The sequence below is a fragment of the Lemur catta genome, chromosome 1, assembly GCF_020740605.2.
Source record: "Lemur catta isolate mLemCat1 chromosome 1, mLemCat1.pri, whole genome shotgun sequence".
In the NCBI taxonomy this organism is placed as follows: Eukaryota; Metazoa; Chordata; class Mammalia; order Primates; family Lemuridae; genus Lemur; species Lemur catta.
Genome location: NC_059128.1, coordinates 3,442,659 through 3,459,962, shown reverse-complemented (window position 1 = coordinate 3,459,962; position 17,304 = coordinate 3,442,659). Strand labels below are relative to the sequence as shown.

The 17,304-nt window shown below is 44.6% G+C and overlaps 1 protein-coding gene across 14 annotated transcripts in view; it reads left to right on the top strand.

Moving 5' to 3' along the window:
- Positions 1-17,304, top strand: part of WDR20 (WD repeat domain 20) — a 73,225-nt gene that overhangs the window by 39,977 nt on the left and 15,944 nt on the right. For 5 of the 14 annotated variants that reach the window (XM_045560479.1, XM_045560456.1, XM_045560513.1 and 2 more), the window contains exon 2: positions 5,895-6,077. The exons of 2 other annotated variants lie outside the window; for them this stretch is intronic. In XM_045560479.1, the coding sequence (XP_045416435.1) occupies positions 5,895-6,077 (183 nt within the window). Of the gene's footprint in view, positions 1-4,393; positions 4,446-5,894; positions 6,078-8,634; positions 8,728-8,781; positions 9,061-17,304 lie in introns of those variants that run through there. 7 more of the 14 variants (XM_045560450.1, XM_045560475.1, XM_045560465.1 and 4 more) reach the window with 6 other exon arrangements.

Here is a 17,304-nt window from a genome sequence, read left to right as displayed (position 1 = left end):
AATATGGTGAAGGAGCGTTTCCAAGTCCAGCTTCTGTAGTTTGAGCAGCGTTGTTTGTGGAACATGTGGTTGAATATTGTCTTGCAAAAGGATTGGCCTGTCTCTGTTGACCAGTCTCAGCTGCTTAATTGTCAGCTTCCTTATCATTTCACTCAATTGGTTGCAGTACACATCCGCTGTAATTTATTGACCAGGTTTTATGAAGCTATGGTGGATAATCCCAGTGCTAGACCACAAAACAGACACCATTAGCTTTTTTGATGAACATTCAGTTTTGAACTGTATTTTGGCACTTCCTCTTTACCCAACTGTTGTGCCAAACGCTTGTGATTGTCAAAAAAAATCCATTTTTCATCACACGTAACAATATGATGTAGAAATGGTTCGCCTTTATGTCATGACAGCAAAGAAAGGCAAGCTTTGAGATGATTTCTCTTTTGATGCTTGTTTAATTCATGCGGAACCCATTTATCCAGCTTCTCTACCTTGCCGATTTGTTTCAAATGGTCCAATATTGTTGGAATAGTACCATCAAACCTTGCTGCTAATTCACATGTAAGTTGAGATGGATTCGCTTCCACTACAGTTCATCTTTATCCACCTTGGTATCAGGTTGCCCATGTGGCTCATTTTCAAGATTAAAATCACCAGAACAGAACTTCTGAAACCATCAACATACTTTGTGTTCATTAGCCATATCCTTCCCAAACACTTCATTGATATTTCAAGCTGTCTGCACTGCACTGGTTCCACAAGGGAACTCGTATTTGAAAATAACATGAATTTTTTTTACTTAGCCACAGTTTCACAAAATTTGCTCTTAAAAAAACTTTGAAAGATAATCACAGGTCAAACTCTGCATTTGAAAGACTGAGGATGTACCTTCACGATAAACATTAAACAAGAATTGTCACAGTGAAATGTCAGACTTAGTGCTTAAGTCACTGTCACACTTAGTACTGTCAACTGTCACACTTAGTACTTAAGGAAATCAGACATTTCATAATAACCTAATAGATACTCTGCTGAGGCTAGACACCAAATAAGATCTAATTCCTCAAATTGGTAAGAAGTTTAAATAAATTGGTTCTGCTATAAATTCATGTCTGAGAACTCAGATAATTGGTGACAATTGGTAATAATTAGGATGAAAAGCATTTTTTAAAAATCCCAAAGTTTGTAGAATCCACCAGAAAACTGAAAAACAAAAACTAATGTTGGGCTAGGCGCGGTGGCTCACGTCTGTAATCCTAACACTCTGGAAGGCCGAGGCGGGTGGATTGTTTGAGCTCAAGAGTTCAAGACCAGCCTGAGCAAGAGTGAGACCCCATCTCTACTAAAAATAGAAAGAAATTATATGGACAGCTAAAAATATATATAGGAAAAAATTAGCCGGGCATGATGGCGCATGCCTGTAGTCCTAGCTACTCGGGAGGCTGAGGCAGGAGGATTGCTTGAGTCCAGGAGTTTGAGGTTGCTGTGAGCTAGGCTGATGCCACGGCACTCTACCCTGGGCAACAGAGCGAGACTCTGTTTCAAAAAACAAAACAAAAAATGCTAATCGACAATACAGTGGTAACTGTTTAATAAAGAAATTCTGTTGCTTAAAGGAGTTATTGTAATTTTATTATAATTGATGATAACAGACATAAACCAATTCTGAAATCATATAAGTGATTAAATACTAAACGTTGTGGAATGAATTAAGTACCTGAGAATGGAGATAAAGGAGTGAGCTCAAAGAATGGGAGCTTGGAAAATGCTTGCTGGGGGCTGGGAGTGGGTGCCGTTTAACTGATGGGCAGGATTCGTGGGAAAGGGGGCAAAGGAGACCAGCCTGACCAAAGGGCCTCTTAATGAAGCCAGGAGAGAGGGGCCAGCTGCCTGGACCTACGCTGAGGACAAGTGGTGTGGAGGGTGAGTGAAGAGTGGAGAGGATGAGGGCGCAGTTCCATGACCCCTGAGCCCCTTCCCAGTTTCCTCACCTGTGAAACGTGGATGACATTAGTACCAGCCTTGAAGGGTGACTGTGAGATTGGAGGGGATGGTGAGTGTACAGTTCCTCGAGCAGGCCTGGCACATAGAAAGTGTTCAATGGACAGAAGATGGTATTGCTGCAGGGAGGATGAGCTGGACCCTGGAGGGCAGGGATGCTTGGTACTTTGATATGGTAGAAATTAGGAAGCTACAGAAGCATTTTGATCGGAGGTGGGGTGTGACTGGAATGAATTAATAATGGTAGCTGCTGTACTGTATGCTCTGTGCTTTCCATCCATTATCTGCAACCCTCACCACTGTCCTCAGGGGAGGGAGGGGGGCTTTGTTCTCTGAGCCTCAGTGAGGAGACACTTGCACCTTGCCCAAAGCCACCTAGCTACCAAGAGGGAAGGCAGGGTTTTTGAACCTACGCTTGCCTGGTTCCAAAGTCTGGGCTCTTTTTCCTTCTTACCAGAGTGCCTCTGTCTGGGAAGCCATCTCCCAGAGGCTGGTGACACCATGGGGAAGAGGAGTAGCTGGCTCAGGTAGTTACTACTGCTGCTAAAAATGCGTGTGAGGTCAGGCACAGTGGCTAATGCCTGTAATCCCGGTACTTTCGGAGGCCAAGGCAGGAGGATTGCTTGAATCAGGAGTTCAGAGACCATAGTGAGACCCAGTCTCTACAAAAAATTAAAAAATCAGACACGTGGTGGTGCATGTCTGTAGTCCCAGCTACTTGGGAGGATGAGACAGGAGGATTGCTTGAGCCCAGGAGTTAGAGGTTACAGTGAGCTATGATCGTGCTACTGCATTCCAGCCTGGGCAATAGACCCTGTCTCTAAAAAAAAAAAAAAAAAAGTGTATGAGTTCAGGGTACACGTTGGCAGCACCCCCCCCCCAATAAAAACAGAAACAAAAAAAGGGAGGAAGAAATAGGATGATCACATCTCAGTGGAAAAAGAGACAACTTGGTGATTGGCTGTAGAGAAGAGAGGACAGGATGAGTGCGAGATGATTGTGCTGTTTGAAATGAAGGTTGGTTGGCCTGACTTTCCTCTGTTTGGGGTTGGGCTTCAAAAGCTCAGGCGCTGACAGTGGAGTCCATGGATTTTTCAGAAATATAACTTTCTTATGGGTATATGCCTAGCAATCTCTCAGACTTCACAGTAATTCTTGCTTGGTGTAGGTGATGTGTTGCCTGGCTAGACATCTGCTGTTGCAGTATGGTCAGTGCCACTGGGGAAGTGTGACCTTAGGTAAGAGAGATTCAGAGTGTTCCTTGGGACCATGTCCACTTTTGTGTCTTCTAGGACAGTGTTGCTCACACTGGTGTTGAAGGACCAACTTTGAAAAATTTTCAGTCTGTGTGGATGGATACTTTTGTAAAATAAAGAATTACTAGACAAACTGAAAAAAGACACGCAGAATACAAACTCTTTTTTTATCCCTAGATTCAGCAGATGTAAAATTACTCTTGTCAGTTGCCACAAAAGTTTCTAAACTCTTATTCTCAATTTCTGTATTGCAGACAGCACATTTGACTGCAGACTAATAAACTATTCACGGACTGGTACACTTTGAGAGCAAGTGATCTAAGAAGAAAGTTTGTTAAGTAAATTAGCAAAAATCAACAGGTGCTTTTGGAATATTTACCTGATTTAAGAGTAAAAATCTTTCAGTTGGCATTTAAAATACTTAACGTCTTTTCAGTAAAGTTCCATGTTGGAATGCAGGGATATAAAATAAATGTTCCAGGAACCAAAGCTAATGTACTTATTAATATTATGAGGGATCCATAAGTTTAACTCTCTACTGGTAGCAATCCTTGGAAAAAATAGGTGCTTTTACTTCCTCTTGTTTCTTTTGCTCATTTAATTCATATTAGAAGGTTTTCTCTGTTAATTCTTGGCTAGCCTATGTGTTGATTTATATATTTCAGTGCATAATTTTAGGGAAAAATTCCCTAAGCAAACTTAAAAAAGTTTCGAGAATTGTATATGCTGACATAGTGATCATGTATAATTTAATTGCTCATATTTCAAATTGGATTTTTGCTCTCTAGCTGCCAGTTGTATCTTGTATTTTTACTTTTGCTGGTGTCTTCTGTGTTCTGAGATGTCTTGCTTATGTTGTTTCCTTAGCCTAAAATTCTTTCTCTGCGCCTTTAGAGCTTGGCGCAGGGGCTGCTGCCCTCAGACAGCCCGTCCGCATGTCCTGTGCCTCCACCGCTCACTCTCGGCCACTCCCAGCCGTCTGCTGAGCTGTCTTTAACCTGCCTCGTGGCACAGTGGTTACTGCCCTCCCCGGCCCCTTTTCTCCTTGCTCCAGAGCCAGGACTCCCTTTTGTTTTGTATCGTACTTTATATTATACTTTCAAGGCTCTTTGATGGATATATTCTCTTATTTCATTCTCCAGACAATCCCATGAGGTTGGTAGAACAGAGATTCTCATCTCCGTTTTAACTGAGGTGAGGCTGGGAGAGTGTCCGCATGGCATGTACCCTCATTCCTTTGCCCTGGGGCTCCCAGAGCCACTTATACTGCTCAGGTCCAGACTTCCAAATGCTCAGGTTTTGAGTTTGCTCAAAGATGCCCGTAATTCTGAGGTTCTCTTTTCTACTCAGTTTTTCTATTTGTTATTTGAAAATCAAACATTAGAATACTCAGTACCATGTCACAGGCCTCGTGGGGAAAAAAAAATCTTTAGAACCTAATGGAGGGGTGGTCAGTAGAGAACTAGGGCTGTGAACCCCAGAATGGCACACAAGGTGAACTGGGTGTTTTCAAGGACATGTTCAAGGGGATTAGTTGTCTCCACCTGTGATTTCCAAACAAGAGTGGGAGAGCGTGGGTTCCCTTTCAACAATAAATGCCCACTATATTGGGATTACACAGACAGTTCTCATGAAGAAAAGAATCCTTCTTGGAAAAAGGAAGGAAGGGGCACGTTGAAAAATCATTTTAATCCAAGTCAGAAATCATGTGCTTTTGACTTTTTCTCCCCATCCCCTTTACGGTCAAACAGACCTGGGTTCCAAATCCAGCCCTGCCACTTACTAGGTAGGTATGGTGACTTTGGCCAAGTTACTTAACTTCCCTAAACTTGTTTTCTCATCTGTAAAATGGGTAAAATATTGTCTACTTTGAAGGATTATTGTAAGGATTAAAGATGATGCATGTAAAGCATTTTGAGTATGGGTTCAGTAAGTGAAAGTTCCTGAACACTAATAAAGAGGAGATTGTGACCCAGAAAGGGAGCCACCTGCACGTAGTTGGCTCCAGCAGGGGTTCTCAAACTTGGGTGGGCATCAGAATCACCTAGGCTTTTTAAACTTCAGCTCTCTGGGCCCATTCCTGTAGTTTCTGATTCACTGGGTCTGGGGTGGAGCTTGAGGATTTGCATTTCTAAGTTCCCAGGCAATGCTGTTGCTGCTGCTTCTGGTCTGGGGACCACACTTTGAGAACCACTGGGCTACAGGTAACCGGCCAGTGGGCATTGAGGTGCTATAGAGATATTTGAAAGCTGAGCTTTTATGTGGTTAGAGTTACTCTGTTAGAAAATGCTTGGAATGCATTTTAAAAATACTTAATTTAGTATGGCAAGGATTTTTCTCCCTGAAGTCCAGGAGTCTTTGTTACATATATTTATTTGATGAAGAGTAAGTTGTGAAAGTAAGAGTTACAAACAATGTGACATCATTAAAATATAAACATAATAGTTTAACAGTATCTAATTGGCTAAGGTATGTGAAAGTGCTTTTATAAAATGTTAGATGAATGTTAAGTCACAACTGAAAAAAAATTTAAATAACTTCATTTTTAAGATTAAACATCATAATGGAGTATAAAATAGTGTAACTTAGATTTCTCATCTCAATGTGCTGTTTACCGTATGTATTTTTCTCTTTCTCCTCCAGGCTGCTGACTTGAGTAAACCAATAGATAAAAGGATATACAAAGGAACACAGCCTACTTGTCATGACTTCAACCACCTAACAGCCACAGCAGAAAGTGTCTCTCTCCTAGTGGGCTTTTCCGCAGGCCAAGTCCAGCTTATAGACCCAATCAAAAAAGAAACTAGCAAACTTTTTAATGAGGAAGTAAGTAGCACCCTGTCTTAGCCATTAAGAATCCCGTTAAGAATTTATATGTTCCTACCAAAGGTAGTGGGCCTTATTTTACACTTCGAGCTAAGCCCATTTTTCATTTGCTCAGGCCTCCTACCTAGTATTACCCAAGTTTAAATGTGGTGGATTAATGTGTTGACCTTTACCTGTTCTTCCTTGGGGGAACTGTTTTGTGCATTTTTATGGGGGCATTTTCAGGTATCTATAGCAGGTACTTTAAAACTAAATAAGAAAATGTAGAATTCCAAACTTTGTTCACATCACCAGAAAATTTCATGCAGATCAAAGAACTCGATGACATTTCCTTAGACTGCTTAAATTGTAGCTAAAGCTTTTGTTTGACAGGCATTGACCTAAGGAGTAGTTCTCTTGCTGTTGAAATAGTTGCTGTAAAATCACCTTTGACATAGTTAGAAATCCTGACACTTAAAATTGAATCACATGACATAGCTTTTGCCAGTGTTGTAGTGTGTACTGGGGTTTATAATATCTTCCATTTCATTCTGGAAGGAGCCTGAGATATCTAAACTGTCTGTTCAGGAACATGTCCAAACTGTCAAATGTGGCAGATAGAAGTTGCCAAATAGATTATATTTTTTAAAGCTATTGGAATGGCTTTTCAGCCCCAAGTATTGCTATTATATATTTAATGTTCTTGCTCCTCTGTTTCAGTATGACTTTTTTACCAAATGGAAAAGATAAAGTAGGCTTCCTGAGGTAGAAACCCTTGGTTCCAGTCTCTTCTGGTGACCTCAGCCCTGATGTGCAAGGGTCAGGTTGTGTGGGAGCTTCTCTCAGAAAGGATACGTGGTCTTGCACTGTTGCGTGGTTTTCGCATCATTCACTTGGAACAGAAATACATTAGAGATCCTGGTTTTTAAGAATTAAGTTTATTTGGGGAAGAAAATTCAGCTTGACAAATTGCAGTTAAAATTCTGATTCTTTTGCAGTCATTATGGTATATGCTCTCTATGCATATCCAGTATCCATCCAAGGTGCTCCTGTTTGACATTGCCAGTGGATTTGGTGAAATCTTTTGAACCATGCCATCTCCTCTCCTAGTTTCATCTGGGTTGACTAGAAACAAAATTTGCCATCTGGATTGACAGACTGTAGAGGCAAAGTCTTTAATCCCATTTTCCATTAAAGAAATCCTAAGTGGAAAATATTTTATTTACCTAGATGTTTTATTAATACTATCTGAGGAAGTGATTTCTAAGTATCTGGATGATTTTTTTTTAGTAGGGGTGGGGAGAGCACAAAATCTGCCTTCTCTGCACTATTAACAGAAATTGTAAATTTGAGTCATTGTGAGTTTTTGTTTGTGTTTAAGTAGGAGAGAGTGTGACTGAGGGGGAAGGGATTGGAACCATGTAGAGGGCTGTTGGTAAACAAGATCTGGAGGCAGCTCTGGCCGAGGATGGCACAGAATGCCACTTAGAGAACAAGAAAGGTTTGTGTGTCATGGCTGGGGGAGGGGGGCACTTGGAGACCATATGACCCTGGAGTCTCAGGGCCCTGAGAGCACTGAGGGTACATCAGCCAGACCCACCCCTGCCCTGGGTGACTGGGAGCTGCAGGCTAGAAAGCTCCTTCTCTCTGTTCAGGATTTAAGTATGAGTTATCTTACACTCTTTACATTTTATTTGAAAAATGGCTATTCAGAATGCTAGGACTGTGTATGGTTTAATGCCAGCTTGTCATTTACAACTTGAGGCTGAGATTGCCCTTCACATTAGTAAGGAAAGTCTTTGGCTGTGTGGATCCATTTTCATCAGATTTTGGTCAGAATGTCTAAGAGCAAGGGTCACCAGAGGTTTGCTTCTCAGAGAGTGCCAGGAATGATGGCTGCAGCAGTCATCATGCTGTGCTTTGCACTGTTGTGAGAATTAGAGGTTTCCAAGTGCTTGTAGCCTCTGCATGGGAGAGTGGGCAGTTGTCCCCACTTTACAGATGAGGAAATAGTCAAAGAGAAGGCAAGTGAATTGTCCAGATCAGTTAGCAAGTGGATAGAGTTAGAACCAGAAATTAATTCCAAGAACTCTTACTGGTTGTAGCCTGTAAGTCCTATCATGTATGGTTGCCAGATTGGCCCTTGCCTTCCGAGAAGCTCTCAATAAGGATGGACAGAGAGTACTGGGACATGTGTTGTCACAGTGATATGAACAAAGTACCAAAGGAAACCTGCTAAATGTATTTTGTAGTAAGTATCAAATGTCGTAATTTTTTTAAAAGTTAAGTTTAGTGGGGAAGTTCCGAGAAATGCTTTCAGAAAGTGACATTTGATCTGGGATCTTAAAGGGTATATAGGAATAGGAGGAGGGTATGGAAAGCCTTTACAGCTGGAGAGAACAACTTGGCATATGGAAGAACATCAAGTAACAGTGTGGCTAAGTCACAAGGTGTGGGGCTCAGAGGAGTGGCAGGAGTCAAAGCTGGAAAGGTAAAATTTGGACCAGACACTGGAGGCTGTGGGGGAAACCTTGGGCTTTTAATCAAGGGAGTGACAGGATCAAATGTGTTTTTTTAGAACTCTTGTCAGCACTTGTGGAAGGTGGATTGGAATGAAGAAAGAGAGAATGAAAGTAGCAAGACCAGTGAGGAGGCTCTAGTAACTGTCCAGGTGAGAGCTGAGGGCTTGAACTAGAGTGTGGCCATTCTTTCATTCATTCAACAGACCTGGACTGCCCACCACGTGCCCAGCACTGGGTCTGCAGCAGCAGATAAAACCTGCTTTCCCGTGACCCTCCCAGGAGGGAAGAGAGGTGTAGAGAATAGCACCACCCACACACACTGGTGACCGAAAATGGTGACACATTGTGATGTGAGAGGAGAGAGCAGGCCTGAGAGAGGGACAGAAGCACAGAGGTCTGCTTTAAACTGGGAGGCAAAGAACATCTCTCGAAGGAAGTGGTGTGTTTTAAGCTGAGCCTCACGTGAGGAGGAGGCCAACCAGGTAAGGAGCGGGAGCTGGAGCGTTCCCGCAGGAGGGACAGGGGTGAGGGCCCTGGGTAGGAGAGAACTGGGGAACAAGGGAGCAGAGAAGAGGACAGTTGGGGGGGGCGGGGGGGGAAGTTAAGGGTTTGAGATCAGAGGGCCAGGCCACTTAGGAACTGGTCCAGGTTTACTTCTTAGCCCGAGTTATGGGATCCCTTAGAAGGGAGCAGGAGCACAAGGCAGTCAGATCGGTGTTTTTTTTGAAAACTACCCCTGCTGCTACTTGGAGACTGAATTGGAGAGAGGTATTAATAAATCTTAGATTTCTGGCAGTCACTCACTGCATTAGGTGGGACTGGGACAGGAGCAGATGTTGAGTAGTGGAGGGAAAGAGGAGGGATTCCATTCTGTGCTTGCTAAGTGTAAGAGACCTGTAGGTAGTTGGATGTATGGATCTGGAACTCAAAATAAGGGGAAACATTGGGAAGTTGTGAGCATATAAAGAGTAATCACATCCTGAGAGGAAAGGGCTTCTGGAGAGAGCATAGTAAGAACAAAGAAAAGTGCCTAGGACTGAGCATTGATTATACCCCAAGATTCTAGCCATCTCATCCCGTTGCGTCCACAGGAGCACTTAAAGCCATCAGTTAATTACCATGTTTACAGATTGGCGCCTACCCTGGTGCCTGGTGTTCAGACACCAGCCTCCCACTTTCTGCTTGTAGGATGTGGGTCTTTACCTCTGCTCTCCTCCTCCATTGGAAGATGGGTAAGAACGGTACCCACCCGAGAGGGGTGTGGGGAAGATAACAGGAGTCGGTTTGGGCAGCGTTTGTGAAGGGCCGAAGAGCGCGCCCTGGGAGGTCCTCGGGAACTCGCAGAGTAGAGGGAAGCTCCGAGGCGTCCTTTACCCAGGATGGGCGATGTTGGAAAGAAAGGCTTTCTTGGGAGGTGAGGTACCAACAGTTTTGAAGGGTAAATAATGAATTGTCCAGGACAAGAAGGTAAGGGCAAGGCAACCCAGGGAGAGAATCAGCACACGTGAGGCAGAGGGTCGGGGACCACTGGTCACAGCTGTGTGGTATGTCCTCACCAGAACAGTTCTCTGACCCATACGCACTCACACACACCCCCCCAGGATTAATCACTCTGACTTTTGCCTCCTTTCTCATGCCTGGTACATGAAAATAGAATAAATGATTGGATGGATGGATGGAACGGGACTATGAATTCCAGAAATCCACCTGAGATAAAGACAGATGAAAAATTTCTATCCGGGAACAAGTGTATTTTAAAAGGTGATATCCCTCCCCACCACAGTAAAATAAAAAATAAAAATTCTTGGCTGGGCACGGTGGCTCACGCCTGTAATCCTAGCCCTCTGGGAGGCCAAGGCGGGTGGATCGCTCGAGGTCAGGAGTTCAAGACCAGCCTGAGCGAGACCCCGTCTCTACTAAAAAATAGAGATAAAGGACAACTAAAAATATATATAGAGAAAATTGGCCGGGCATGGTGGCGCATGCCTGTAGTCCCAGCTACTCGGGAGGCTGAGGCAGTAGGATCGCTTAAGCCCAGGAGTTTGAGGTTGCTGTGAGCTAGGCTGACGCCACGGCACTCACTCTAGCCCGGGCAACAAAGTGAGACTCTGTCTCAAAATAAATAAATAAATAAAAATAAAAATTTTTGTTTATAGAAAAATTGGAAAATAGAGAAGTACAAAGAAGATGGAAAAACATCACTGATAAATCCTATCGCACACTGTTAACCTTCATAGTCTTAGTAATTATTATTATTATTTTTTTTAAGAGACAAGGTCTCACTCTGTCACGCAGGCTGGAGTGCAGTGGCATAATCAGAGCTCACTGCAGGCTCAAACTCCTGGGCTCAAGTGATCCCCCCCACCCCCGTCCCGACTGCCCCACTTCAGCCTCCTGAGTAACTGGGACTATAGCCACGTGCCATCACACCTGGCTATAATTTTTTTTTTCAATGAGGCAAGCCTGTAAGGGTTCACACTTTCCATTAGATGCTGGCAAACTTCACCTCCAGCAAAACTGGCCCTTAATCAGGTCAGTTCAGCGAGCAGAGGCAGGTCCTCCCCTCTTCCCTCTCCCTGGACTGTCCCAGTCACACTGGAGGTCTTTGCTGCCACACCTGTTCCACACTGGAAGAAAGAAATGTCTGGTCCTTTCTAGCCTCCCTTGGGAAATCTTATCCCCAGCTCCCTTGTGTCTCTGCTTCCTCTAATCTTTTAGAGTAGATTTTATGTTTCTGTTTGTAGCATTCTGTACATATGCCCTTGAAAATGTCCAGTGGGCCTGTGTTTGAGAGTATTTTGACACACAGTTCAGCCAATGAGCTCCCAGTTCATAGAGCCTACCTTCATAATAAGAGCTACTTGGAAAGGAGAGTCATCCCTGACCAGCATTTAGCCTTGTGTGCAGCAACCCCAAAAGGGTGAGGAGTTGACTTTTTATAACTAGTGGTTATATATTTGGGGAAGAAAAGTTATAAAGGGACAATTCCTATATAATGAGGAGTGACAACCTTGTTTTTGTAAAAATTCTAATTTGGGGGTTGTATCCCCAGAATAGTAACTTCAGAGGGTTTTCAAGTATGTTTCGATTGTTGGTTAAAATATAAAATGTAAAAAGAACCTGTCATCTCCTTTTATTACTGACATGTAATGAGACCCTCTGTTCTTGACTTGCTCCTCTCTCACAGGATATGAGGCCAAGGAGAACACACTGGGTAGGGCCTGCATCTCCTTGTGGCATTTAGGTCAAATTAACTGGAGGGCACGTTGGAGAGGAGATGGCCCTGACTCCTGGGGGAGTGGAGAGGTGATGGTATTCCCAGCCCAGGCTGAGCAGCAAATCCCACCAGCTGCAGGTGCCTCCTGCACCCAGGGCCCCTAGGAGTGGGACCTCTGCAGTATTCTGTCTAGTTCTGATACAAAGGGGTGGTCTGTGCATTTTGTTAGTTTTGTTTTGATGCTTTTTTATTCTTAAGGAAGGAAATGGAGCACATAATGATCTACTCCTTAAAGCTTTAACATTGGTAAAAATGACATCTGGCCAGGTGGGCTGGCTCACGCCTGTAATCCTAGAACTCTGGGAGGCCAAGGCAGGAGGATCACTTGAGGTCAGGAGTTTGAGACCAGCCTGAGCAAGAGCGAGACCCGTCTTTACTAAAAATAGAAAAATTAGCCAGGCACAGTAGTATGTGCCTGTAGTCCCTGTAGTCCCAGCTACTTGGGAGGCTGAAGCAGGAGGATCTCTTAAGCCCAGGAATTTGAGGTTGCAGTGAGCTATGATGACGCCACTGCAGTCTACCCAGGGTGATAGAGTTAAACTCTTGTCTCAAAAAAAAAAAAAAAAGACATCCGATCCTTTCTTAATGTGGCTTTGAAATACCCTTTCCTACTACTTCCTGAGGGAAGCATCATCCCTTCTCAAATGCCTCTACATAATCAAAGCCTTGAGTTGCCATTTTTGCTTGTGGTTATATTATGGCATTTCCAGCAGCTGCTGTGGTTTTTGAATTGTTTGTTTTAGTATTATTGTTCTAAATTAATATCTGCATTATAAGATGCATATCCACTCCTTCCAAAATATTTTTTTCCTGCTAATCATGTTGATAGTAATGAGAAAAAGACAAAATGAAATGCTTTGGAAAGCTTCAGTTCAAATTAGTTGATTTAGTAATGGCACCTTAATGTGGTTATAGATTTATTTTTATTCTTGTTTCCTTTTAACTAGGATGGTATGTTTAGAAAATCTTGTCTGTTAATGGCATTAGGTATGGTAGTACTTTCATTTAGAGTTTTTTTTATTAGTATCTGCAGTGGGGCAGTTTATCTGGCATTCAGCATTGGAAATGAGGCGCAGGGCCTTGGCTGCGTATGTGGTGGAGACATGTTAGCGCCCGAGTCTCTCCACCCAAGTGCCGGCCCAGGAGTGGGTGTCCCGACACACATGGAAGTGTCACACTGATATGCCATTTGATTTTAAGGTTTTTTGTTGTTACAAAAATGGTCATTGAGATGGGCTTTGGAACATTTTGACTCTAATGGAGAGCTCTGTGGCCAGGCAGCTGACCTCACAGTGACTCTGCTGCTGCCCTGCCCTCCCCTCCTCGCTGAGCACCTGCCCTGCCCTGTCCTTCCAGATCCGCCAGGACACGGGCCCTGTGAGTAGGATTGACACTCTCCTCAACTGCTTCCCACCAGAGTCTTCCTCACTTCTGCCTGTCTCTATCCTTCTGAGTCTCCTCTCCACCCTGGGGAACAGGTCCCCCCTCACCCGCCATCCCTCAACTTCTTCCACCAGGCACCTGCCCTGTGCCACCACCTCAGTCTGTCCCCATCCTCTCTCCTGTCCTCTGCCCCCAAGCCTGCTTCGCTGTGCTCTCTCTTAAGGAAGCCCCTGTGCCCCTCCCTGCTGGGAAGCACCCCATCCCCCCAGGGCTCAGATGGAGCCGGAGGCAGCGAGCAGAGCCCTGGCCGGCAGTGGACCTTCCTCGGGCAGCGCCTTCCCCCTCCGCTGCTCTCCTCACGGCACTTCGGCGTCGTTTGCTCAGGTTTTCTTTCTGCTTTCCTGACTTTGTCCTGCTCCCTGTAGTAGTTTTTTCCCAGAGTTCTATACTTTCCTCCTTATCCTTGCTGTACCTTTTCCCTTGGAGATCTTTTTAGGATGTCAGAGATCTGGGTCTTAGTGTTCACGGCTGATTTCTGTGACATTCCTGGTCATATTCATTGACTACAGGCTGACCTTTCTAGCTGCTGACTTGGCAAAACCGAGGGGTCTTTACATACACACACACCTTTCATCACGCCCCCTCTCCCCTGCCACATCCTGCCACGCCGCCACTGGTCAAGTTTAGGACCTTTTTGTCCACGGCCTGGACAATAGTCATAGTCTCTAACTGGTTCCTCCCCACCCCCACCCCACCTTCCATTCTGTACCTGCTGCTAGGGGGTTTCACATTATTCTGTCACTTCCCTTTTCAGAAACCTTTGGTGCCCCGCTGTCTAGCAGTGCTGCCAGCAGAAATACAGTGTCAGCGATACATGTGATTTAAAACTTCCTAATAGCCACACTGAAAAAGTAAAAGCAAATTAAATTAATTTTATGAATATATCTTATTATATCCATATGTCTAAAATATTATTTCAGCATACAACCAATATAAAAATTATGAATGGGATAGTTGACATTTGTGTTTTCATGCCAAATCTTCAAAATCCTGTGTGTGTTTTACACTCACAGCACGTGTCACTTCAGACCAATGCTGTGGAATTGGGGAGCGTAGGCTTCAGGGTCACAGCCCGAGCTCTTTAGCCTAGGACTTCACAGCCCCAAGTCCCAGCTCATGATTCCAGAGCTTATTCCCTGTCCCTGCCAGGTGTTCCAGCCAAAGCAGGAGCCCTGCACATGCCTAGACTGTCCTGCCCTGAGCATCGCTGGTTCTGCTGAGCATTGCCCCTTTGTTCCCCAGCCTGTCCCTCCCTGCCCGTCTCTGTCCCAGCGCTTTTCAGCAGGGCTAGGGCTTTTTTCAACATGCTCGTCCAGATGAGGGCTCTGTTCATACTGAAGCCAGCAGGGAAATCCCATTAGTAACATTGACCACTGACTAAGATTTTTTTCCTAGACATTTTCTGGAACAAAAATACCTTACCCTTATGGTACAGAATCTGGCTGCATAATTGGTATTCTTATATTTATTGAACTAAATCTTCTAACTATTTCTGTTTCTTAATGTGAAAGACAGGAGTAAAATGTTTTCTGTTCTCGTTCTCTTTTGTTAAACCCAATCCAAATAATAACCCAGAGCAACTTAAAGTAAGTGACTCTCTATCACTTTGTCCTGGAGTGATGCTTCCCACCTGGGCCTGGGCTGTGAGCGAGGCTGGGACCTTGTTCCTGAGAACCCTGTGAATGGCCCTGGCAGGCTGGTCTTCAGAGCTAGTTGTCATTTGTTAGTGGGACAGAAGACAGCACGCTCGCTCTGGGGGCTTTTAGGCCTGTCTTGGTCTTGCTCCCTGGCCCGGCTATCCCACTAGCACTGGCCCGGGCTGTCTTTGATGTGCTTCCTTCACTCCCTGCTCAGGGCCCTTGCAGTAGTTGTTGCCTCTGTGTGGGTACGCTTCCCCAGACGTCCGCTTAGCCTGAGTTTTGCCATCCTTCCAGTCTCTGTGCAGCTGTCCCCACCACCAGAGGAAGGCCTTTCCCTGCTCTCCTGGTTGAAATTGAAATCACTGCAAGCTCCTCTCCCCCACCAGTTTGTCTTTTCTGTTTGTTTCTTCTCCACAGCACTTACTGTCATCAGATAGTGTAAGTTTCCCTTACCTTTCATCCCACTGGCACGCAGGCTCCATGTGGAGGGGGTTTCAGTTAGTGCAGTGTCAGCCTGGCGTACGATATGCACTCAATACTGAATGAACGAATGAACGGATGGGACTTCAGGCAAGTTTCTCGATCTCTCTGAGCCTGTTTCCTCATGGCTAATATGCCAATAAGTGCCTGCCTTCCTATAGGGAAACAGACACTATGACATTGCTAGTAGGAATGTTTACAGATATTGCCAAATTGCCGCCCTTGTGGGAGGCAGTTTGGCAATATCTGTAAGAATTATAAATGCTCCTGCAGACAGATGTACAGGATATAGTATCGAATGAGGAAGCAGAGGTGAGACGGTGTGTAGTTTGCTTCCTTTGATAGGAAAAAAGAAAGATGTGCAAGTTTGTATTCATATTTGGCTTGCGCATGCACAGAGACACTCTCAGGACAGAGAATTTGGAAAGGAGGAGAAGAGTGCGAGTGAGGCTTTCTGCTGTGTATACCTTGCAGGGCTATTCTGAGGATTAGCGAGCATGGGTGTAAAGCCTCTTACCACTGCCTGGCACCTACGGTAGATGCTCAGACTAGAAGCAGGAGCAGCACTGCTGCTGTCGGTGTGGCTTGCAGACATGGAGCCTGCCTGCCATGTGCCCTCGATGTGGCTGAGATCCAGGGTACCCTGGATGAAGCACACGTTTTCCCTACCTTCGAGCACACGATCTGGTAGGGAAAACTGATGGGAGAGCAGGTGAGAAACCCTTACCACATTAGAGCTGGATCCAAGGTCCGTTTTTCTTTTTTGGTCTGCTGTGACCAGTCCTCCAGTGCCAGAGTGTGACAGTAATATCTGATTAGGTGCGCCGGGGGAGAGGGCGGTTGAAGTAGATGGGCACAGGTTTTTGTCCATAAATTTACCCACACGTCTACTTAAGGTAGTCTCAATGCAAGTTTTTAATATGGGAATAAAGTTTTTAAATATATTTTGTCATCTCAGTAACATTTATTTTATCATATAATAATGGTATTATAACTATTTATCTTCATACCTCACCATTGCAAAACAAGACTATTTTTACTTGATAGTATTGCAGTTTTCAAGTTCTTTTTTTTTCTTCTTCTTCTTTTTTTTTTTTTTTGAGACAGAGTCTTGCTCTGTTGCCCCGGCTAGAGTGCCGTGGCATCAGCCGAGCTCACAGCAACTTCAGACTCCCTGGGCTCAAGCGATCCTCCTACCTCAGCCTCCTGAGTAGCTGGGACTACAGGCAAGTGCCACCACACCCAGCTAAATTTTTCTGTTTTTAGTAGAGATGGGATCTCACTCTTGCTCAGGCTGGTCTCAAACTCCTGACCTCAAGTGATCTTCCCGCCTCGGCCTCCCAGAGTGCTAGGATTACAGGTGTGAGCCACCGCGCCCAGCCCCAGTTTTCAAGTTCTAATGGAATTTTTTTGTTGTGTTTTTTTAAGGCCCCAAATAAAATGTACTCCTAACCATACCACTAAACGTTCTTATGTCCTTAAATTTCTCCAAGCATGATAAACAGAGTAAAAGTGAAGTTATCTTGGAAAAAATGGGCAGTCTGACTCCCTAGCCTTGACGTAGCTTGTGTAGGCCTGCCTGACAAGGCCACTTATAGGGGTGAGCCCTGGACACCCTTAAATGCTGGGCCATCAGGCACAGTCACATTTGTGGGACCAGGAGTGCTGGGGCAGACTGGGCCCAGTGGGCACAGCACAGTTGTAAACAGCAAGCCTGGCAGAGCTCTGATAAGGGAATGGGGGGGCCTCTTAACCCACCATCAACACAGTCCCTGCAGCACCCCCACCTCAGCCCTAGTAAAAAGCGCTGGTCTGGCCCTATAAATCATCTCTAACCTCGTTTTTTTTTTTTTTTTTTTTTGCATATTTCTCTAACCTCTTGCTGA